Raw genomic sequence first — 24,786 nt, forward strand, 5'->3', positions numbered from 1 at the left:
ATCTCAGCACTTATGTGCTCACACATAGAGTCTGGCGCTGAACTTATTAGAGTGAATTGCAGTATTTTTCTGTGCTTTAGTATGAGCTCTGTGCTGTCAGTGTGCTCAAAATCCCCACTGTCGCCGCAATAGAAAGCGAAGGTGTGCCACTAAGTGTCAGACAGAAAAGCACGGTCGTGTCTCTCTCTCTCTCTCTTTCCCCCACTCCCCCTCAGGCTCAGCCTCCCACACACCCCTCAGCTGACAGATTGAGAGCAGTCATCAGGGGGCTGAACTTTTAAACTCACTTCAGAGACGCACTGCTGTGACACTCAATTTGAGCATGCCCACAGCCAATCAAATATTGGTACTGTCACCAGTTCTGGTGGTCAGAAAGTGTATCGTCTGATCACAACATGGGTACATTGTTACATCTGTGATGTCAGAAATGTATGACAGACACATTTAAAATATATTATATTATATTCTCTCTCTCCATTTCTTTCACCTCTTTGTCTTACTTTCTCTCTTATTTCTCTCTTAAGTGCAGCAGATAAGAGGTTAGCGCTCTACTCCTTCTTCTTTCTCTTGCATATCTCAAAGTTGGAACCCTACTTATATAACGTTAAGTCTGCAAAAACAAGTGAGCTACTTTCTTGCAAATCTTGTTTCAAAGGTATTTTGTTGATTCATGATGCTTTTGTTCTTCCTTCAGTAGCACCATATGGAAACTGAGATGTGCCTTCACTTTGAAATTACAATAGTCCCAGCGATTTGATTGACAGACACAAAATGTATTTTATTACGTGTGCCTCGGTCTGGGGTTGGAGTAGGACACAGTGGATTCTCTGAAGTTCTTAATTAGCAAACTTTCACATGTTTTAATTCTGAGTGCAGATGCTCAGGCAGACTATACTACAGACGCAAATATTTCACAGTGGACCATCTGCACAGAATTTCCTAGCATTGTTCTGAGTGTTTAAAGATGGGCTTCTTATTTCTGAAGTTAAAATTTTGAATTGAAGTGACCCAATTACACTGTTTCACTTGAATTTACACATTTTATTCTAACTTCTGCATTCAGGGAAATGTTTTAGTGATAAAAATGTCGTACCGCTGGGCCTGCAACAACACTACATTTATCCAGTGCTGCTGTTGTTCTGATAAGTATGGCTGCAGGGGGTAGCCTCCCACTCAGCATGCTGAGTGGCAATTCTGAATTCAGTTTGCCATGCCTTGATGTGTTTGTTAGCTAAATGGTTGATTTGGCAGGGGCGCTGGTCCCTACTGCCTCTGCTCTCAGTGAATAATGAATAAAGCTAATATTTGTGTCTTGATGCTTGAAGAACAGTGGGTGGGTGATCTTTGGCCTATGATGAGAGGCGATCTCACACCTCCAAGTTCACTGAGAGTTGAACGTGAGAGTGTTTAGAGGTAGAAGATAAAGCACAAGTTAGTGTTTGAGATTATGCAGAGGCAAAAATGTGTTATTGTGAGAAAGAAAGAAAATTAGGTGCTTTGGTGTCTTACAGCAAAGTAACTTACAGTTAAAAATATCATTCCCTTTTTGAACTCTGTGGAGCAAATGATCTATTTTAAAAATATTGCTCTAGGTTTTTAGATATATATTCAGCTGAGACGAATCTTAGTGAACTGATTCTAATACTGTGACTTTGCTAGGTACACCTTTTCAACTGCTCATTAACAGAAATATCTTATCAGCCAGTCATGTGGCCAGAGCTTAATGGATTTAGACATGTAGACACGGTCAAGACACGACCTGCAGTTCTCTGGATGAAAATACCTTGTTCATGCCAGAACTTAGAGGAGAATTGCCACACTGCTTTGAGCTGACTGGAAGGCAATAATAACTCAATACCCAGTCATTATTCCAGAGGTATGGAAAAGAACATCCCTGAATGCTCTTCATTGAAGCAGATGGGCTACAGTAGCAGAAGACCACACCAGCTGCTCAGCTAAGAACAGAAACCTGAGGCTACAATTTGCAGCAGCAAATTGGACAACTGAAGATTGGAAAAATGTTGCCCGGTCTGATGAGTCTCGATTTGTGCTGTGACCTTTAGATCGTAGGTCAGAATCTGGTGTAAACAACATGAAACCACTGATCCATCCTGCCTGGTATCAACAGTTCAGGCTGCTGGTGAGGATTTAATGATTTTGGGGTATATTTTCTTGGCACACTTCAGCCCTTTAGTACCAAATGAGTATCCTTTAAATGTCACAGTTTGCTTCCACCAGGATATTGTGGTGTGACGTGAACAGTGACGTACAGTTCGCTGTGCTCCAATTGCCTCCTAAGTCTCCATATCTCAATCCAGTAAACCAGCTTTGGGATGTGGTGGAAAATTAGATTTTCATCATGGACATGCAGCTGACAAATCTGGAGCAACTGTGTTATCCTATCATGTCGATATGGACCACAAATCTCTGGAAGAATGTTTCCAGCATGTTTGTTGAATCTGTGCAGCAAAGTTCTGAAGTGGAGTAACATAGTAATAGCAAGGTGTACCTAATAAACTGTCTGGTGTATATGGTACAAAACTCTGATTCATACATGATAAATAATTGTTTTAACATATTAAGTAATACTTCAAAATGCAGTTTATTTAATCTGGTGTTGTGTCAAAAGATAAAAACATATTTTAAAACACATATTTGAATATTCTCACATTGATAGTGAGCTAGTAATTCTCTGGTGGGCAAATCAAAAATCCACAATCATATTTATTGGTTTAAAACTGTATGGTATTTAAAAGCTTGACTCAGTAAATGAGTATTACACAACTGAACAGATGTTTTTCTTCTAAAGCAGACGCAAGTATTAAGCGTTAGAAAAAATTCCTCTTTGCATTTTATGAGCAAGAAAAATACCACACTGTGAAAACATTTAGACACTTAAAGAAAATGAAATGGCATTTATGTTGCATTGTTCTACTCCTATTCATGCCCTTATAAAGGTCTTTATTGAATTTGTACAGTGCTTTGTTTATTATACACTTATGGATGGATGCATTTGGAAGTGTGTGTGTGTGTGTGTGTGTGTGTGTGTGTGTGTGTGTGTGTGTGTGTGTGTGTGTGTGTGTGTGTGTGTGTGTGTGTGTGTGTGTGTGTTCTAAGGTGTCGAACAGTGCTTTGTTTATTACACACTTACAGGTGGATGCATTTGGAAGTGTGTGTGTGTGTGTGTGTGCATGTGTGTTCTAAGGCATCGAACCATCAACAGTCTAATTTTTGATAACCTGCTCAACTTCCCAGGTAGGGAGGGGTTTTAATAAGCCTCTTGACTGTGACTTATTCATGACTACGAATGTTTTTTGTTTATCAGTTCACTTCATTTAGAGGCTCTTCATGTAATCCCAATGTGTAGGTGTTGCATCTCAGTTTGTTTGACTAGTGTGATGATAGTATACTGAGCCAAGTGAAAGAGATGGGGCCATTCAGTTGGCAGCTAGATTACCTGGTTAATTCTAAGAAGGTATTTGGATGTGGTAGCCTAATAACAGCCTGTGCTAAAGAACAGCTTATCTATGATTTAGATGCATTAGAGCTGTTGTTTATCTGTGACATCAGGATTTATTTTGTCTCAGAATAAACCTTTAGGATGTGATTGCATGCTTAGGCTCAAAAAGCCTCGACACAGTAAAGGCAGGGAGTCGGTGTTCCTTTATTTGAGGGAAATCTGTGTATATTCTTGCTTTTCTGAGCATTTGATAAACAGAAACATCTATGATGTTTGTGTAAATGATACCCTAATCATCGCAACTTCTAAACTAGCAATTATAGTTATTCCTAGGGATTTCTTTTCGTCCTTTCAGTATTGTCGCTTACAAAAATCAACAGATTGTAGAACGTCCTGTTTTGTGAAATATCATGCAGTCACAGATGTAGTCTAAAGTGTTGAGACTCCTTGTTCTTATTTTAGTGTGATAGTTCTTGGAGTCTTTTGCTATATGTTTGGGATCACAAAAACATACTTGTGAGGAATAATAAGGTACAACACTCGAATTATTTGTGGAATCAAACCATATTAAAACCATCATTTAATGTAATAGCTAGTGCAAAACTGCCAACGATCTAAATTGTGAATATGATATCAATTTAAAGGCCCAGATGTGATTTTCCTGAGGCAATTAATTTTTTCATTATGTTATATTATGTTACAGTTGAGTATTTATTTTACTAATTGCATCTTTTGCTACAGAGAGGGGAAAAACAAACTGAAAATTGTGAAAACAAGAAGTTTGAAGTTAATGGGAAGCTACACTTATGGGCTATCATTTGTAAATGAGTACATTATGTCATGATTTTGTCAGGGTGAATTATTATGTGAGTGACTGATTGCCTGTGCATGTCTGAGACTGTGTGTTTCTGGTTCCATGTAAAATGTGCGAAACCTGTTTGTCAAAGACAGATGTTGGATTTCATTCTCTCTGAGGGTCAGAAAATGTTTTCCCCTTGTCGTAACTGACTGTCACTCTAAATCTTTGCACCTCACAACACATAAACTGTCTGTGTCTCTGTGCCTCGCAGGTGTGGTATCTCTCTGGCTGGGTGTGCTACCTCCAGTTGGAAAAGGCAAAGGAGCAGCAGGAGAGGGAAGGAAGAGAAGCAACAGAAGAGGAAAAGGAGGAGGGGACGGCATTGAAGGAAACTGCCAGATCATACTTGACTAATGCTAAGAAGGTAGTCCAGTCATAATGACCTCATATATATGTTTCTAAGCTAAAAAGCTGGGGTGTAGTGGAAAGAGTGAATAAAAACTGAAAGCTGTCATTTGAAATTATCCAAACCCTTTTATTAAACTTGGTACACAAAGTTAATAAAAGGTTAAGATCACTCTTTTAATGATGCACTGATGACATGTGTTCACTGGCAGTGGTTTTTGGAAGTGTCCCTGAGTCTATGCAGTGTTTTTCATTACACGGTCGCATCTGTTTTTAATGCAGTACTGACTAAAGGTCTGAAGAGCAAGGCAACTCGGCATTGATTTTTAGCCTTGTCCCTTGCTTAGAAAGAATCCTTCAGATTCTCTGCATAATTTAATGTTATGTTGCGTAGATGATGAAATCCACCTTTTTTTTCAAGCACTGTTCCTAAACTTTTGAATCATTTGTTCAACCAGAGTTGTAAAGAACTCCAAACCCACCTTAGAATCTGCTTTTATAACCAGTTGGAATACCACATAACTTAAATTAAGACGTGTTCCAGCGGGTTTAAACATTTGTTGAAAGTCTGTGTGCTACAATTATTCAGCTATTTGATGATGCAAGTCATTTTTTTAAATGTGCATTTTACATAAAAGCAAACAGGGTTGTAATATGAGCCATTAAATCTAAAGCTCAGTATAGGTGTCAATTATCTGTGATCTCAAAATAAGTGATTCTTTGACACTGCACTGCCATTGTAACACATGTGTGTGTACTTTACTAAAGCGTGTCCCTTCAGGACTTTTTTTACTTCTAGTACATCACATTTATCCATCTTAGTTATCAGATTCCCATGGCCAGTGCCTCATTGTCTTTTGGCCATATACATGCAAAAATGGAACAAAATATGTTATGGTCCCGACTTCTCAATGGTGATTATTTGTCTTACATTACAGTTAACGAAATGTTTTTCTGGTTCAGCAAAAACAAAGAACATGAAGATGCCACTCTGAGGTCTGACTAATTGTGATGAACATCTCTTCCTATTTTTTCCGTAATTAAAAATAAAATTCTTCCAAATAGATCAAGAAAACAATCTTTAGATCAATCTATAATTAACGCATGATTAGCTGCAGACCAATATACAGTGTTCACTTTGTAATAGAGAATTTTTATATTCTAGTTATGTGTTTCCTTTCGTAGTTTCTGAGTAGTAATTGTGGGTACAGATGGTTATATCCAGCACACTGTCACAATAGTTAATTCTTCTGAGAGCTGGTTGTCATAGAAAGGGTACATGCAGTACTGCGAATGTGAGACGATCCTAGCTAAGCTTCATTGTTGCTGCGGAAATGTCTTTGTATAATCTCAAAGAAGTGTAAATATACCCCCTACTCTCTTTCCTATTCCCCCTCTCACACATGAGCACACTGTCTAATTCATTCTGTCGTTCTGTCAGGGAGTAATGCCTCTATGGAGCAGTGATTCATGTTAGTCTAAAATCCAATAGGCTTGTAAATCAGACAGCACGGAGTGACGGATGGCAGGCCCCACCTCTGATTTTTCTTTTTTCTTTTTTTCTTCCACTCGTTGCTTTCCTCTCCATTTCACCTCCTCACCCAACTACACACCCTTTTTCCTTCTCTCTTAGCCCGCTGTATTCTTCTAGAGATGAGTAGGGACAGCTTAGTGACAATATATTGACGTCTGTCTCTGTGGCCAGCGGTGTATTGATGGGCCTATCTAACAGGCTTCCACTGGTGATGTCCACAACTGAGATGGGAGCGAGGTGGACTTGGAGCTGCCAAGCAGGAGAATGGAAGAATCTATCAGGATAAAAATAAGTGTGTGCAGTGTGGGAGATTTAATAACTGGGGAGAAAAAATAAAACAATCAGAAAAAAAATGGAACTGAGAAATAGGGTTATTTAAGTACTAAGCCATTCTTTGCATGGACAAAAAAAGAATGCAAAGGAATAAAAAGGTGAAAGACTGGTAAAGAATTGGGTGAGGCATCGGAGCATGACAAGTAAACAGCAAAGCAGTTTCTTTGTAGAGTGAGCGAAGCAACAGGCGCAGAATAATGTGAAAGGTAAATGCACAAAGACCTTGAAAAGGTGAGATGGAATGTGGAGGGAAAACAGCCCCCTCGTGGTACATTTAATTCCACAGCTTGGTACACAATGTACAGATGTGTGCATCTGTGCATTGTGTAGCCGCGATGTGCAAACAAAGCTTGGATATAAAAACATTTTTTTAATATATTCGAGCTTTGTTTCTGAGCATTACTGTGAGTGTTAATAATTAACGATGAGTCAGTCTGCTAGTTAAAATGGTTTCCAACATGGAAATAAGGCCTCAAAGCCCAATGGCTTGTTTTGGCGCCGGTCCACTTCTGTGCATACTTTATGGCTTTGTCTCTCTGTGTGTGTGTGTGCGCGTGATATACTGAGCATTCAGGCATTCATAGGTGCTCTTATGTTGATGCATACATTTAATTTAGTTGTGTGTGCCAGCTTGCATGCATATTATTTGTTAAGAAATTGTTTGTCATTCATCTTTTTTCCTGATCAATACTTGTTCACTCTCATGCACTATATTCAGCTGTGAGGCTCTACAAAGGAATGATGGGCAAGAATGGATGGGTCAAGAGGACAAATAGGAAGTGTAGGAGGGAGAGCAGGAGTGGAAAAATAAAAAATGGGGGGGTGAGGAGGGAACAGATTGGATGTTGGGTGTGTGTAGGTACAGGGCGTGTAGCTGGTGAATAGTGGCGAGGGTAAAATCAATAGTAAACCGGACGTGAAATGGAATTTGAGTCTCAGCCAGATAGGGTGCGATTGAAGAAGGATCTGCAGTGTATGCACAGAGGACAATGTTATATATGTGTGTGTGTGTGCGTGTGTGTGTGTGCGTGTGTGCGCAAAGAAGCTGCAAGGCAGCTAGGGCAAACAGAGGTCAAAAGCTTTACTATTTGAAGTGTCTGAGACGGTATCCCATGAGCACAGATTGTGGGTAGGATTGGTCTAAGGTGTGCTTGTCATGTAATTTTAATGCCTTTCCCTGCAAGGCTGTGACTGGGGGACTGAGGTGTTAAGTTGTAAGCGTGTGCATGTGCATATGTGTGTGTGAGTTTTTGGTCATCACTTCACATTCAAAGGAGCTCTAATTAGGGGCCAGCCTCAAAACTATATCACAATATTACAAGAAAACGTATTTATTTCTGGTTATTTATCTAAAGATGTAGCAAAAAATACTGATCAAAGTTTTATTGATGCTTGCAGACACCAGCATTTGTGTATGTAAGAAATGAAGGGCAATTTTCGTCTTCCTTTTCACATGAGCTACTGTCATTGATGGCACGCTTCCTAATTCAAATTGTGAATCTGTTCAGTCAAGGTACCAGCAGCAGCAGCATTAGTGGTGACACACCATTATATCCAGGTTAAACGTAAGCATAAAAGTAGCTGATTTTATGGGTTTTTTTCTGGAAATTGTAGCACTTTAGATTAACAATGACTAAAGTAACTTAACCTTGTAAGTGTTCAGGAGCTATGCAATAAAACTGAAAAACATTTTATACCTGGGAATGTTTTATCTTTTTAACCAGCTGCTTAAAGCCCTCCTTTACCACCATGTAGCTTCATCAGTAGCTAGCAATGCTTGGTTGCTTATCTTTGGGTCGCACATCTGCAGCTGCTAGTAGCTCCTCGTCCTTCATAGTGTGGTTCTAATCCACAGTGATTTTTGCCTTGAAACATGTTTGCTTCATGGGAACTGTTTTCTGGGTTCCCACGAAAGATGTTGGGGGTTGTTGAAGTAGCTTCTTTTTTTAAGTAGCAAATTGTCATCTGAGGCTGACATGTGGTTGTTCTGCACACTTTTCCAACATGTCTGAAATTATTAGGGGTTGTTATCGTGGATGATATGATGAGGTCTAAGCACCATTGCTGGTGACGGAGTGTGTTGATGTTTTTGCTGACAGTGATACAGAGAAGTTAAAAGGTAGAAAATGTGTTGAAACAATTACTTTAATTATAGCTCTCGTGTTTTTGGGAGTGCTGTGTTTGGCAAAGAAAAAGATGGTGATAACTTGATTGTAGTCACGGAGAAACTTAAAAGAAGAGTAAGAGTTGACCATTATTCTTCAAAATAGTGTGTGTGTGTGTGTGTGTGTGTGTGTGTGTGTGTGTGTGTGTGTGTGTGTGTGTGTGCGCGCAAGAAGACCTGTCTGCCTCCTTGACAGGAAGGTCATTTGGCAAGAATGTAAGTGAAAGAAGGCAAAAGGAAAGTGCACTGAGGGAAAATAGTCAGGAGACAAGCAGGGAGAATGAAGGTATTACCAAATGAAATAAAGGCTGAAATGAAAGTGGAAGTTAAGCACAGGTGTGGAGCAAAAGTTGAACAATGATGGAATGATTACGCTTTTACTGCGTAATCAGCCTGTCCTTTTATGCGAGTTCTAAAAAAAAGGTTTCTACCAAAAGATGAAAGGAAAATCTATTTTCTGTGAAGGGTACGTTTGTGCTTATTAGACTTTCGTCCACTTCGTGCTGGACAATCCTGTTAATCTATGGTGGCTCCTACCATAGGAGCAACACATCAGACATCTTTGTCTTTGCTTAATTGGAGTGTTGAGTTAATGCATTTTTGACTTTTTATTTCTTCTTTACTGTTTGATATTTCAAAACAAGCAGAAGGCCCCTGCAGGTTTTATTTAATGACCATAATCAGAATGAGGCTTCATTCAGCTCCCAAAGCACCGTTGCTTACTTGAAATAAACATAATTCTGTTTTAAATTAAATTTCATGGGCCCATTCAATTCTATTACCGGTGATCGGAGCTGATGCTGTCGTTATCATGAGCTCAAACTTGCCAACTCTTCTCGGCAGAAATTTCTTCACTGAGTGCTGCCATGTTGATTTATAGTGGATCGCGTTACTAAGTGTTGGAGAACCTGGAGCTCAGTGATAAATTATAACTTTCAATTTATTTTTCTCCAGTTCCCAGGTGAACATGCACTGGCAACAGGCACAGCAGAAACATTCTTGAACCTTAAGAAATAACATACAATACTAATACATTTTATGTGCACTCGATATTTTTTTAAAGTTAATTCTAAAGATATTCGATCAAATTTACGACTCATCATCTTCTAATTAAAGTTGTCATTTCAGGAATGTCCCATGATGAAATAACAAAATATGTGGCCACACTTTGAACTCTCTGAGGCTCTATTTAGTCATAACACTGGTTTAAGCTTAAAGACGGCAAGATTTTAGTTTGGAGTGACCAGAAGGGACAGGATTAGAGATGAGTACATAGGGACAGCTCAGGCGGAGCAGTTTGAAGACAAAGTAAGCGAGGCAAGATGGTTTGGACATGTGCAGGGGAGGGGTAGTGGATATATTGGACAAAGGATGTTAAATATGGAGCTTCCAGGCAGGAGGGAAAGAGAAAGACCTCAGAGAAGGTTTATGGATGAAGTGAGAGGGGACATGTAAAGAGTTGGTTTGACAGAAGAGGATGCTAGGGATGGGGTGAGATTGAGGCAGATGAACCGCTGTGACGACCTCTAAAGGGACCGGTTGATGGAAAACAACCAGTTTAAAATAAATACTTAAGGCACTTGTCAGTGTTCCTTCTCAGTGTTGGTAAAGATGCTAACAGGCTGAAGAGTGCCATTACTTTTGCAGGTATGCTGCTATAAACCAATATATGTTGGCAGAAGTTACATTTTGTTTTGATGATCATCCTGGTAGAACAAAATTTGCTACGTATCCTTTAGATAGATACTGAGATATATCTTTGACTATGGGGCACAGCCAAGTCTTTGGTCATTACCCTCTTGAATGCATGCACTAAATGTAATGGCAAATAATCGAATAATTGCTGAGATATTTCACCCTGGACCAACAAACATCAGAAGGCAATGGAGCTGTATTCACAACATTACCAACCTCTGAACAACGGCTTAAAAAAGGAATAGCAAGCACGCATCGCTGTCGGTACACCTCTGCATGTGCAGGTGTATAATATGCTGCATGTATGTGAGTGTGTCTGAGTCATTATGTCACTATTCAAGCGTGCTTTGGGCAGTGACTTAGGGCTTGAAAGTAGAGCAAAGTGGACCATGAAAAAGTTATACGATCAGCCGCATTCTCCCTCCCTCTTCAGGCAGCTCTGTGAGCCGTGAAAGGGAGAAGAAAAAACATAGGCTGTTGTAAATGAGAAATGCTTGTTTTTTTGCGACGGCAGTGCTGATCTCAGCAGCACTCATTGCGGAATGTGTAAAGAATAGCTCTGGTTTGTTTAGCTAGCTGAAAGTATCACGTTGAATAATCGCACTCTGTCCAGCAGACACAATGTGCTATTGATTTGTAGTACGTATATCTACATATAAATACAATTTCCAAGTAACGCTCAGTATAGTAGAACATAGAGCACCTTTGCAGATGTTCACTGTATCTGCTAGATTATTTCCTTTTTGAAAGACATCCACTGCCCGCAACTTATTACCCAAGGCTGCAGTGTGCAATTATTCTGGGTATTGAGGCAAATCTAGTATAAACCCAACCCAACTTTTATTCAGAGTGTTTGGTTTAGAAAAACATCTCTAGGCATTTCAGAGTGACACTGGCAGAATGAGAGTGTGTGTGTGTGTGCGCGTGTGTGTGCGTGTGTGTGTGTGTGTGTGTGTGCGTGTATGGTGCTCTAAAGAGTCCGAGAGGGTCAAATCCCCTCTGCATCAGATCCTGTGCCTGGACCTAGGTCACACTCCACCTCCTTGGAGCTCCAACCTGCAGAGACAGCATCCACTTAAGTACACACACACACACACACACACACACACACACACACACACACACACACACACACACACACACTCACTCTGCACATTCTAACGCTCCAAATGAGTTCCCATGGGACTGCATGTCTCCTGTCAGGACCTGCTGTTGCTTAGAGACTGGTCCTGGGGCAAAGCAGTCACACACACTCTTCTTCACTCTCCTGGCCTTGTTACACTTTTAGTAAGAATGATGGCACTCAGCTGCTGATTGTCCGTGAGCATAAAACACTTTGTGCTTGGTTGTTAACTGCATTTGGTAGACAAAATAGTTATATTCTTAGATTATATAAACCCACCAACTGCCTTTTTCCCCCTCTCTAGTTTTGTTTCTGGAAAGAGCAGCAAAAATATGAATCGCTGCATCCTCTTTTCCGTGTTTATGTAATGTATTTGCACACAGAAGCGTAGTCTTATGCTCGCTGTCCTTATTGGTAGCCCGAGTAGTTTTATCACCCAGCTCCATTTTAAGTTCAGCAATTACACACAAGCAGAGTATTTTACCAGAGATAAATCTACTAGCTGCTTAGAGAACGGGACTTTTCTATCTTGCTTTCTCACAGCGTGCTTCACTGGGGTAACTTTGATTATAACACAACCATATGCATTTCGATTCAGGATACATTTCTCCGTGTCTGTGTGTGCATGCATGTTGAAAGAGGAAGATAAATGGTCTTTTTGCCTCCTCGGCTGGATTGTGCATCAAATGTGCTGATTTGCCAAAATAAAGACAAAAACTGTTTACCAGCGTTTTGTGGGCTGCTGTGCTGACAGAATGCAGATGATTTTGGATATTTCAAATGTCCTAACCGGCACTTAGAGACTTAAACCTGAGGGCTGCTCACTTCCCTCAACTCGAATCTCCTGCTTATGGATGTCGTAGTGACCAAGCTTCTGCTGAGAGCCTTTCACTCACCATATCATTACTTCAGTTGCCTCTACAGTATAATTTTGCACTTTCTGTTTGGATCTCTGCTTTATAACCTACGTTCTATTCAACATTCTCATGTTTTCCAGTGTACCCACTACTCTATTATACACTTGCATCATTCTTTGTTTTTTGTCTTTTTCGCTCTGCCAGCTGTACAATAAGCTGCGATGTGACGACCAGCCGATGTTGGAGCACGTGGAGCAGCTTCTGGGCGAGCTGGGAGGAGAGGTGGAGGGAGAGGATGCAGATCCAGCGTTGGATGAAGATTTTGAACCCTGTAGTGATGATGATGAAGAGGAGGATGCAGAAGCACCCATGGAACACTGACCGCACCTCCCTGCTTGTATTTTGTGATTTCACTTTTCTCCCATCATGTCTGTCTGTAGTTCATGAGATCTCAAAGGGTGCCTTTTTTTAAATGGTTTTCCTCTCCCACCTGCTTATCAACGATTAAATCTGAAATCCACTGATATGCACAAAAGAGCGGCATTAAAAGCAGCAGTCTCCTCAATCTCTTTCAGCCAGTTGTTTAATGCTTTCACTGAAATAAGTCCGTACTTGAGTAATGCTTCCCTTAATCTCCTTGACAGAAGTTTATTAAGAAATGAGTTTTAAAGCTTTACATCTCAGCAGCAGCAGAAGCTGAGCACCTTTGAAGGCTTTTTTACCTCTTATGCGCACCCACGCTCGGTTTCTACAAGCAAACATACACGACACATACAAACAACAACACAAAGGGAGCATGTTAATTACTTCAGCTCTTCCTCAGTACGACAGCAGGAGCGTTCCCCTCTGAGAAACTGCAGAGTGAGCCATCTCATGTAAGAGTTACTCGAAATGCCAACTTTACATGCAGCTCTGTTATGTTAAGTTTATGTGCATTTAATTTCATTCTCCTGCTTTAGAGCTCATTTAATTCAACAAGACATAAAAGAGAATTTGACTACCTGATGCAGAAAGCAATTCTCTGAGCTTGACTGTTGAAAGTGACTTGAGCCCTTTCAGAAAGGAGAAACTAGCTTTTAAATGCTCAGGCAGGGTTAGGTTTTGTCGTACCTCAATAACGGACAGAAGCTTTTCACTTTCTTTAGAGCCGAGTGCAGCAAGGTGAAGAGAGTGCTTTGAAATCTGAGTGGGTGACTGTGTGCGTGCGTGCATGTGTGTGGCAAGATAATTATGTCGCTCAAACAGTTTTATCAACAGCAGAAAAACCCAAAGTGTGACACATTCACAACATGGCAGTTAACTAGATGATGACATGTTTGAAAGCTAATGTATGAAAAATTTGGATAGAGTTTTTCCACACTGCAACCCCGTATTATCCTTTTGTTGCCTTTCAAACATGCAGGCAGTCAGTCGGCGTCTCTTAGCTGCCTCAGTTTTAAGCATCTGTTTGATTTGATTTTTTAGCATAGAGAATGCGTGTCTCTATGTAGGTGTATGAGCTGTGACTTTTGCGCTTTGATATATTTTTGGTGCGTGTCGAGTTTTTCTCCCTAGATGCCTTTAGCAGGAGGGACTGCTCCATGCGACATACATTCACCAACGCACAACCTCCACGGAGTATTTCTCCATGCACCATGCCTGTTAACAAACATGACACACCACAGGCTTTCGCTGCTGCACGGCCCCTTTGAAGAATTTCATAACCGGTAAATGGGAACGTTATCTGAGATTCCGATCCCGATAGTGACCCGACTGCAAGCTGAGAGGTCTGTTTGGGAATGCGGGGGTTCAGATAGTGTGAGTTGATAGTGCGGGTTGGTGTTTAAGGAGCATAAAATACAGCTCGGGAGAAAAGTTACAGATACAATGCTGTGTGTGTATTTGTATATGCAGCAGATTATCGTAGCTTAATGTGATCTGATGTGTTGTTATTTGTGGACTGGGCTTTGCTCAGAAATATTCAATGTCTGTGATGTTTGGTACATGGTAATGTACCAGTGCAGGCCTTGAGGAATGACTACCTGGAGCGATGCTGTCATCTAGCATTTGCCTTTTATAATTAAAACAAGCTCCACTGTGTGTGTGTTTTTTCTGTGCGTGTGTGTGTGTCCGTCCATGCGGCTCATTTGTGGTGCGGTGTGATTAATGACTCCAGGGGCGAGTGAGCACTGGCGGTCAGCCCTTTCTGGTTATTCTGAGCTGACCTAGTGTGAGTGGGCCATAGTCGGCACAAAGCCTTAGGTGATCTCAAAATCCTTGGCCATTCTCTCACCTGTGCATCAGCTTCAGCACCGCAGGAATACTTTCTCTCGCTGAGAGAGGGGTGTGCAGATTCTACACAAGGACACACATTCAATCACCGGTAAAGGACACTCACTGTTTGCTTGCTTTCTTTCCAGCTCTGGCTGGAAATTCCTCTCTGAAAGGCCAGAATTGGTCTCTGAGCGTGCCAAAAATATAGTAATAATCATACTTCTATTAATATATGGCCTTGCCTTTTTATCTATAAAGTGTGATCGCTTCATGCGTTAGTGATGAATATGATCTAGAAATACGTATTGTGTATATAGGTAATGTCTGAGGTGCAGTACGTTGTTTTTTACCTGTGTGCAAAAATGTCTTTGGAGACCTTTGCACCATGTGTTCAATCTCCGGGGAAACCAGTCCATAATTAGGGTGTGTGTCTGTGTGCATCTGTATGTGGGTTTTTTCTTTCCTTCTTTTTTTTTATTTAATAATCGACGGTAATGAGATGAGCGGAGGGGAGAATAATCCTGGATTAACAGCTTAAAAATGCATGTGTTGTCATAACAACCTCCTGATTGGGACTTAATCATTGAAATACAGTCACACAAACACTCATTCTCTCTCTCTCACACACACACATAAACTCCCCAACCCAGGAACCACCAGTTGTCCGTGCATCAGATAGCTAGATACTCCTAGCTGTGTACGTGTGCTGTTTGTCCTGTGCTGGGGAATTTGTCGTTGACTTAATTAGAGAGTTAAGCAGGGTGCTCCTCTGAAGGGATTACGGGGGAAATTATCAGAATCTGGAGACTTAATGCTGAAACCAGTTAAACGGAAGCAGGAGGAGGGGGATCAAAGCTCAGAGGAGAAAAGAGTTTGAGAGGTAGTTTGACTGTTTATTCACACACATTCACATGTTCATTTATGTAAACTGTCCCCTTAAAGTCATGCTTAAGCACTCATATTTGGTTTAGGGTATACAAGCAATTTGTTCACCCTTTCAAAGCTGCTGTTTTGGCTCTTTTTGAGTCTTGGGCACTCGGGATGCTGGAGAGGCTCATGGATATTCTGGGATGCTAAGCAAGAGCCTAGGAGGCGACAGAAAATCAGATAAGCAGGACAAAGACGATCGGACAAAATCGTCTCGACTAACTTTAGGATTGACAGGAACTGTGCGTCCCTCATCCCCATCATGTTCTTAACGCTGTGGCTGTGCATCCAAATTGTGAATTAACAACGTAATGCAAGTGATGGTTATCTAACCAAAGGGTTTCCCTGACAGCTTCTGTGAGAAGCCATGAATAAAGTGACCTTTGTCCTCTGTTGTGAAACCATTTCGCCTATAGAACAGTTTCCTAATAGATGAACTGTGTGCACGGCTTGGAAAACCCTGCTGATGAATTGACACACAAACCCCACAGCTTTGTGGGACTTGTGTGATCATTAAAATATTCAGTGGGGCGCAAGGTTATGTCCGTTATGATTTATTTGACTCTTAAATGTAAGATTTGTTGAGGGAAAACTTTGAGGGTTTTTTTTTTCCTCATTAGTTTTCTGGAGAAACTCTCGTAAATAACTCTCGGAAAAGTCATCTTCATCATTGATCTGTGTTTTTGGTCAATATGGCTATTTTAGACTCTTCCCACTGCTGCTATTGTCTGAGGATTGAATGGGTTTGTGCATCTCTGCACGCTCACAGTTTGTGTGTGTGTGCATAGTAATCTTTGGTGGGAACATCTGTCTCTCAGAGATAACATAACCGAGGAATTAGGCATGCTGTCTTACCACCGAGCATCACATCTCACTATTACAGCCCCCTAAATTATACCCTATTATACCTCTCTGTGTATATATGTGTGTGTATGTGTGCAGATGAGTGTAAGCAATGTGCTGACAGTGTCATGTCCTTGGGGGACTGTGCCACATGTTAGAGTATCGCTTAGCCCACCACCTCCCCTAATCCTTAAATCCATTGTAGACCAAAATTCACATAGTCATTTCCACATAATACAAGTCTTACGCAAACAAGTTTTGACTCAACGAGAAAAGAGTAAATAATTGAAATAACACAAAAAAATAGACTAGCAATCTCTATGATAAATTGGCTTTACGTGGTTCAGAATTATACACAGTAATGCAACGTTTTTGATGTAAAAGCTCTAAACAGCCTGGATCTGCTTAGCTTTCCATATATTACACCTGTCTGAGCAGTATCTCTTATGCATCAGCGGTGACAGATTACTCTTTGAAGTGTACTCTTTTATGGAAGTTCAAAAGCTTACAAAAGCTAACAAGGTGATGCATCAAAATCACAGAAAATTCAGAGTCCTATATGATAAAATATGTGATTAAAGGATCACCTCACTATTCAACTCACGAAAAAGAGAATTTCTACCCTCTTCTTCTTCCTTTTTACATTGTTTTCCTTTTTGCTTCAGTGTCATTTGGTGGTTGAGTAAAACAGTTAGAATAATACCCTTGCTGTTAGTATAACACCTACACCTAGGAGTCACAGAGATCCTGTAAAAAGAGAGGAAAATTGGAGAGAAACTGTATTACAGTCTCTTTTACGGCACAAGGAAAACTTTTAATGAATGTCACTGTGGGGGGAAGAGGAATAGAAAGGGCGCTGTAATAATAACACCACAAAAGCACATTGCGCTGCAAAGGTCTGTGCAGTACAACAGCATTCAAACATGTAAAAGATACGGTCTGAATGAAGGGAATTGAGATGACAAAGTGTAATGGTGCCTTTCCTTCTGCACAGTCAGAGAACAGCCGGGGGAGCTGAAGGCAGCCCCACTGACCTGGTTGAATCAAAGAGAAGGGTAGGAGGCGAGATCGCAAAAAAGGGAAAGAAAGGAAGCGAGCAAGAGACGGGGAAGTGTCTCATTTATACAACACTGCAATTTAGGTCGATGGAGCATTTCAGTAGCCGTAAGGGGCTCTTTTTGCTCAGTGCAATCTATAGCCTACCCGCAATCTAACAATCAAATGCGGTGCCAATAGAGGCGACCCTGCCTCAGCAGTGAGCTCTCTGTGACTGCTGGGGTATTTTGACCGAGTGCCAGCTTTAGTTTTTATTCCTCATTAATTCTCAGAAGCGATTGACTGAAGAAACCGCTTCCTCTCCATCATAAATCAACTCACACTCCTGAGTGTGTGTGTGTGTGTGTGTGTGTGTGTGTGTGTGTGTGTGTGTGCTCACACAGCAGCAAAACATGTACACACCAGGGGGCAAATCTTGGGGCTTAGGTAATGGTTTAATCAGTCACTGACAGAAAGTACAGTGATATTGCGATTGCTAATTTTCATGTGACCCCAGTTTGGATAAGTGTGTGCGTGGGAGCCTAAAAATCTACTGATATAATAATGTGAAGATTCCACTATTGCCTCGCTATTCATGGATAAATAGGCTTTTGAAATGACACGCTGTGTTTAGCGTTCAATCTCCACCTTTTAGGTTCTTTTGTGTGTGACTGTTTTCATGGATTTCCCCATTAGAGAGTCGGCGTTATGAACTGGAGCAGTTTGCTTTTATATGATCTCTGTGATTATCAGCATTTGAGGACGCAGAAGTTGCAGCACATTTGAGTGTCTCCAAATTAAACTCTGGGAAAGAATGGGGTAATAGTGTGTGTGTGTGTGTGCGTGTCAGAGAGGGAGAGGTAGCGATAGAAAGGTTTGATGCTGTAACAGCTGCTAATTATTGCTGCTCTATATTTCACACAGTCTGTTTGATCTCCGGTCCTGTGGAGAGAGATAGGGATTCTCAGTTTCTGTTTCTCCCAAATTCGCGCGCTTTACACACGGGCTCAAGGGTCACAGGGAGGAGAAAGCAGACCCGTGCTCTAATTACCGAATCTCTGCAAGAGATGACTTATTTGTAGCCAACGCTTCAGGACAGAAAGTGTACATTTTGTGTATTGCTTTTGAGCCTGTATTTATGTCACCCCTTGCTGAAGCCCCCCTCATGTGTTGGGCTGTGTTCACTGATATCACGGAGGGCAAATCAATCCAATCTCTCAAAGCGCTCTGGGTAGTCTAAGCCCATAGACCATCTGGATACCGCTCTGTTCTCTTCTGTGTTCTGCTCCCCGAGTGCCGGCCGCTGCAGTGATCAACTATTTGGCAAGCAGCTTTGACACATCACCAATCACCAGGCTTGAATACATAGCAACAGTTACCAGCATCCATAACCCTTGGCGAGATATGTAAGAAAGTCATCTGTGTGTGTGTGTGTTTATTCTTGTTTTAGTGATTAAATAAGTTTTTTCTTCTATATACACTTTTAAAAAGTGTTGTTTTGAAACAGCTAGATGGTGAAATTTGGTTAAAGAATAAAGAGATCTTTAAAAAATTGTAACGGATAATAAGATGTACAGAATGTTTCGAGTCTTCTTCTACAGCTAACACAAAGGTGTCACAATTAGTTTTTCTTTCGTGCCTCTGGGATGGTCAGGACACACAGTAACTGCTTTCCAAATCAACAAATTGCTGCATTTCTAAAAAACATTATGATAGAATAAAAATATAATAATTTTGTACCATTTTAAAATCATCCATGTGCACTCTTTGACAATGCATGAAAGATGTAACCACTGCAGAAAAACCATGCGGTATTAATTCTTAATTTGGACTTCATCAACAAGAATAAGACGGGGGAGGAAAAAAAGCATGAAAGCCCATTTATTTTCACTCACGCTTTATTGTAACTTATCAGATTCATTCATTTCTGTCTTACAAACTGATTTGTTAAATGCTTCATGGAGGAAAAAAACAGTTTTTAATGTCACACATGGAAGGTTGTGTAAAAGGTCTATCACTGAAGCCATGGAGTGTGGGGTAAGCATTGTACTACTGGTCAAGGTTAAATTCACATTTTATTTCGGTGTTTCTCATCATTCTAATATTATCATATACTGTCAGAATATTTACACTATAGAGAGAAAGCAGGTCTTTACACGTGTCAGATATGGAAATTAGATGTTGTTCTTCCTGCTGTGAATGAGTGTGTGTCATCAGAATTACCTTACAGCCGCACATACAGTCCACAACAAGGTTAAAATGTCTTTGCCATATTCACCGGCCACTGGAGCGTTATTTATGTTAGCTGAAAGTCACTCTCTAACTCAGATAACCTGTATGAAATGGAGATAAGGGGAGAGTATTATCACTGTCTCTGTCCCTGGCATGAAGGATACTTCAAAAGGCAGCTGGTCTGTCTGTGGTTCAGAAGGAAAGAGAGAAGATGACACAAGCTTAGCTTGTCTTTGAATAGCAGGTGCACCTTTCTCTTTATTTTGCTTGTGAATGAAGAATGATGGAAAAAGCAAAGGATCAAAGTCTGTTCTTTCACTGTCTGTTTAAACACAGCAAAGGCTAAATGGAGAAACAAATTCTCATTTGAAAACAGTCAATAGTTTGGCTGTTTGTGTGTATGCATGCGAACGAGCGTGTGTGTCTTGGTGTGTATCTGTGTCTGAAGGCATATGTGCAATAAGAGTTGGAGTTGATACTACTAAAAGCACTGACACATCCCGATTTCAAATAGCAGGCCTTTCTTCAAACCAAACATTCCTCCTTTCTCTCTCCCACAAGCCAGCGCTGCCAAGAAAGATTAATAAACACGGCACCCACTCTCAAAATCATAACGCCTTCTGTTGAAACTTCACTGGCCACGATCTGTCCATGATAGGCTGTGGATTCAAGGGTTGCAGAGCTACTGGGGAGAGTGGAGAGATTGGGGTTGCGTGGAAAGTGGGAGACTGGGGAAGGAGAAGGGTGGGAGGATGTGATAGCAGGATGGAGGGAAACAGGGAGGAGATGGAGAAAGGGGCGAAGTGAAGATGATGAGGGAGGGAATGGTGGCGAGGGGGGAGGGGGTGAGGAAGTGGAACTGGCTGTGGGTGGATGGCAGGAGAGGGGGGTGAGCTGGAAGTCGAGGAAGAGTGAGGGGGCATGGATAGGCCTGTGTGCTGTAAAATGATGTGATGGAGATTCGAGAGAGGGGAAGATGGTGCGAGGGGGGTGAGGTTTGGGACACCCAGAGCTATGGGCTGACTAAAGTTCTCTTGTGGGTTGACGTGTGGAAGTGGGAGACTGACCTGGAGGGTGTGGTGTACTTGCTTATGCATCGTGTCTGTGTGAATTAACTGGGCTTGAGGCTGCGGAGATGAGTATTGCTCCTCTGAATTCCCACAGTTCTCTGTCTGCAGGTTGTGTGTATAGTTTGCCTGCGTGTTTTTGTCTGTGTTTTCTTGTATGTTTTCCAGGACTTTCTGCATGTGCTCTCTTGCCTGCTCTTGCAGGAGACGGTATTTGTCCATCTCTTCAGCGGTAAAGCTGATTGGCGGAGCTGTCTCTCCACCTGTCTGTTCATCGTCAGTTCTAATCTGTGATGGGCAGGCATTTGGCATGCTGCTGGGATTTGACCCAACTGGAGAACATTTCTGACTGTCAGTGGTTGCTCCAGGATCTGTGCCACAACTCTTAGCTTCCTCTTCCTCTTCTCTCTCCTTCTCCTGACTCTTCTCAAGCAGCCCCTTTTTCTTCTGAGCCTTTCGCTGAATTGCAGGTAGTTTTCCTATAAGGGGCAGAAGCAACCTAGATGGTTTTTGTAGCAGTAACTTACTGGGGGATAAAGCTGAAAGGGTTGTGCCTGGGCCCCTCATGTTGACAGAGGCAGAGGGCCCTTGGCTAGACTGTGAATCCTTTAGGTGTGAAAGACTTCGGTCACAATTATGTGTGTTGACACTTGGAACTGTCGGTGAAAAAGTGGATCTGTTGGGAGATGAATGTGTGAACGGGCTCGAGGAGAGGGCAGATGAAATGGACGTGAGGCTGCTCTGCTTTTTTGCCTGCTGACTGGCCTCTGCAGCCCCCGAGGACGTCTTGCAGGAGCTAACTGTCAACCCATCCATAGTGACTCCTGAGCAGGTGCTACTCCTGCTCCACTCCCAGCTCAGCTCAGACATGTTGGTGCTGCTACAAGGGCTGCAAGAGCGTGGGCTGTGGCATCTGCTGTCCTGTGTGTTGATCACACTCTGGCAGCTGTACGTCTGTCTGCTTGTCCACCACTCAGGGCTCGAGAAGTGTGTTGAACTTGAGCGTCTGGTGCCTGCACATATCCTTGCACCGCCCGGGCTGTCTCTGCTGTCAGCTCCTGTCCTGGAGCCTGATGTGGACCTGTGTGTCCCCCTGTCTTCCCAGCTGTCACTGCTGCCCCATGTCCATCTATCCCAGTCGACATCTTCAGTGCTAAGATGTCTGCGTCTTTTGCCCCAGCGCTTAGGACTGGGGCTAAACCTTGCAGCCTTATCCCACTCCACTGCTCTGCTCCTCGAGCTCCACCCAGTCCTTGCCCTCACCTCCTCACTACCTCCAGGACAGGCCCCTCTCATCCACTCCCACTCTTCTGTACCTAAAGTCAGGCCTCTGTCTCGGCCACCTGAATGCCCTTGTGCTTCCCTCCCTCTCTCCTCCCAGAATTCACGATGCCTCAAACTCTTCCTCTTACTATGAATGAATTTCCTGTCCCCGTGGAGGAGTTTTCGCTTTTTCATCGAGCTGTTACAGCAGCTGTTGTCAGGGTAACAGCAGTCAATGAAACTCCTGGGGTTGCTATGGTGACCCCTTTCCCAAAACAGCTTTGAGTTACATCCTGGTGAGAAGGAGTGTAAGGAGAAGTGAGACCGCCAGGGAAAAGTCGCCGCGTCTCCGTCTCGCTTTCCCCCCTTCTCTGTGTCTCGGTCTGCTGTGTGTCTGCTGAGATGGGAGTAGACGCTGGAGTGTTCTGCCTGCTCTCTGTCTGGCTGTGACTGGCATTCAGTGCTGTGGCTCCTATGAGGCCTCCTCTTCCTGACAGAGACAGATACTGGCTCAGCCTCACATCTCCCCAGGAGACAGCTGCTCCCTGCTCCCCCCACCTTCCTCATCCTCGTCTCTCTTTGCCTCCTTTTCTTTCCCCATCTCCCTCCAGTTTCTCCTTTCCTCTCTCTTCCAGTGGAGACTGTAGAGATAACACTCCTCACTTTGCACCTTGCTGATTGGCGCTTGTCTGAAGTTTTTTCCTTCTCAGCCATCTTTCTCTTTCCCAGCTTGTGTTTCTTTGTGCTGGCTTTCCTCTTTTTGCGTGATACTTCAGAGACACCCACATACGGCTGTGGAGCACTGGCACACTTGCACATTGTCTCACTCCCACACTCACACCTGGATGGACTGATGCACATCTCCTGTGTGCCAGGCTGGGTGACAGACTCTAATTTACAGCTCAGGGCTGTGATGGCTTTCTCTCTGATCCCTCTCGCACCCTCTAATCTGCCTCCCAGAGGATTCTGGAAGTTTGTGTCAGAGCTGTCACTATGAGTGGGGTCAAATGGATGGGGAGCTGCCCGCATGCAGTTCTCCATACTTAGCATGCATCGTTCTTTTTCTGGTCTTCTTTCTGATGATAAAAGGTTTTTGTTCTTTAGGAACAGGTGTGCTTCTGTCTCCACATCGATATGTTGCTCTGCTTTGAAATTTTCTGCAGCTTTTTTCTCCCTGTGTGCTCTCAACTCTTGTCTTATCTGTCTTTGTAAACACGATTGAGTGTCTGGTTTAAGAATAGCTGGTACGCGTAGTTTTGATTCATCTGAAAGGGAACACAACTGATTTTGTTGTGAGTCCTTCAGATCCTCTGCGACTTTTTCTGGCTGTTGAAGGTTCAAGCAGAGCGGGTTGCAGCTGTAGGAGATGTGTGGTTGAGACTTGGTGAACTTAAGCAAACTGACAGGCCATCTCAGATGGGTAGAGCCATCCTTCCCGAGCACACACACATCCTGACTCGCCTCCCGCTCGCTCTCCGTTCCTTGCTTTTCCTCTGACTTGCTTTCTGTGTGTTTGGTATCCGTGTGTGCTACTGCTGATCCTATGCCCCATACGGTCACCTGAGACGCTGAGAACAGCAAATCATGCCTCTGATTATCAGGTGCTGATGTGGAAATAGGAAAGTGTTCTTTTACTAAGTCTCTTTTTTCAATCTGTTCCTCCTCCTTTACGGCCTCTCTTGGGAACGGGTGCACGTCACTTGGTAAGACACTGTCAGCGCCAGACTTATCCTTTTTTTCACTTGCGCTGTGTTTCCTCTCATCTGCTACCCCAATTTCCCTGTCAATATCTTCAATTATTCCCCTTATCCTTTCTTTCATTTGTTCCCTCTTCTCTCTCTCCTCCTCCTCCAGGTCTGAAAAAACAGAGGCAGAAGGCTCCAGCCTAGGCCCCCTGCGTGAGAAACAGAAGGATACTCCAAGTCTGCCTCCCACTCTCCCCTGTGAAGAGAGAGGCAGCTGAGGATACAGGCTGTGGCAAGACTGGGGGCTCACTGCAGGAGTGTTTGTATCGGCTGTCTCAGTCACTAGTGGGGATTCTGCTAGAGCAGTGGCCGGTGGTACTTGGGAAACAGAGTTGCACAGATTTTCTGACGGGTAGCTGACAGTAGTTGTCCTGGGGTGTGTAGAAGTGGATCGCTGGGGCTGGCACAAGGGTTCAGGTTTGTCCTTAGGGCTGCGGTCTCTTTGTGTCACATCTTTATCACGCTTCTGACTCACAGCTCTGACTGTGCGTCTTAGGCCATAGGTCCTTCTTTGGACTCTGCAACGAGATGTGATAGGACAAGCATATGTGACTTTAGCTGATAATACTTGTCTAAGTTTTCCTGGCATCACTCTAGATTTACACAAAGCCACTTACTGTGGCATCGTTTTTGGGTGAGGTTATGCAACAATGCAAACTTTTCTACCACTGCTCAAAGCTGATGTTACGACACTTACTCTTAAATTTAATGCAGTCATGAAAACATTAATTGTTTGAATAATGTGGAAATCGATAGAGTTTTAGACGAATAGATGGCAGCGTATATAAAAAGGAAAGGGACCTAAAATTTTAGTATAGACTCTTTATAACCTAACAAGGAAAAGGATAAAGAAAGCAAGAAGAGAAGGAAAGGAAAGGTGCGTTCTATTGGTAGTCAAAGTAATGCTGTTCACATATTGCTACTTGATTATAGGAAACATATTTAATTGCACAGGGAATAGTTGCAATCAAGTTGATTATTGCATGATGTATTGTCTTATTGTATTAGTTGTTTTGATTGCTTTAGGTGAGCAAGGCGGGAAGCAAGTTTC

At 42.4% G+C, this 24,786-nt stretch overlaps 2 protein-coding genes across 3 annotated transcripts in view; one reads left to right on the top strand and one right to left on the bottom strand.

The window, feature by feature from the left end:
- Nucleotides 1-17,798, top strand: part of si:dkey-12j5.1 (uncharacterized) — a 30,591-nt gene extending 12,793 nt beyond the window's left edge. For both annotated transcript variants that reach the window (XM_035912297.2, XM_006801353.3), the window contains exons 10-11: nucleotides 4,531-4,683; nucleotides 12,575-17,798. In XM_035912297.2, coding sequence (XP_035768190.1) covers nucleotides 4,531-4,683; nucleotides 12,575-12,751 — 330 coding nt within the window. In that variant the 3' untranslated portion in view covers nucleotides 12,752-17,798. The remainder of the gene's footprint in view (nucleotides 1-4,530; nucleotides 4,684-12,574) is intronic.
- Nucleotides 17,799-19,309: 1,511 nt separating this feature from the next.
- The window catches only part of znf804b (zinc finger protein 804B), a 34,594-nt gene continuing 29,117 nt past the window's right edge, over nucleotides 19,310-24,786 (bottom strand). The window contains exon 5 of the mRNA XM_035912311.2: nucleotides 19,310-24,253. Coding sequence (XP_035768204.2) covers nucleotides 20,269-24,253 — 3,985 coding nt within the window. The 3' untranslated portion in view covers nucleotides 19,310-20,268. The remainder of the gene's footprint in view (nucleotides 24,254-24,786) is intronic.

This window comes from Neolamprologus brichardi, chromosome 11, assembly GCF_056152115.1.
Source record: "Neolamprologus brichardi isolate AB-2024 chromosome 11, ASM5615211v1, whole genome shotgun sequence".
Classification (NCBI taxonomy): domain Eukaryota; kingdom Metazoa; phylum Chordata; class Actinopteri; order Cichliformes; family Cichlidae; genus Neolamprologus; species Neolamprologus brichardi.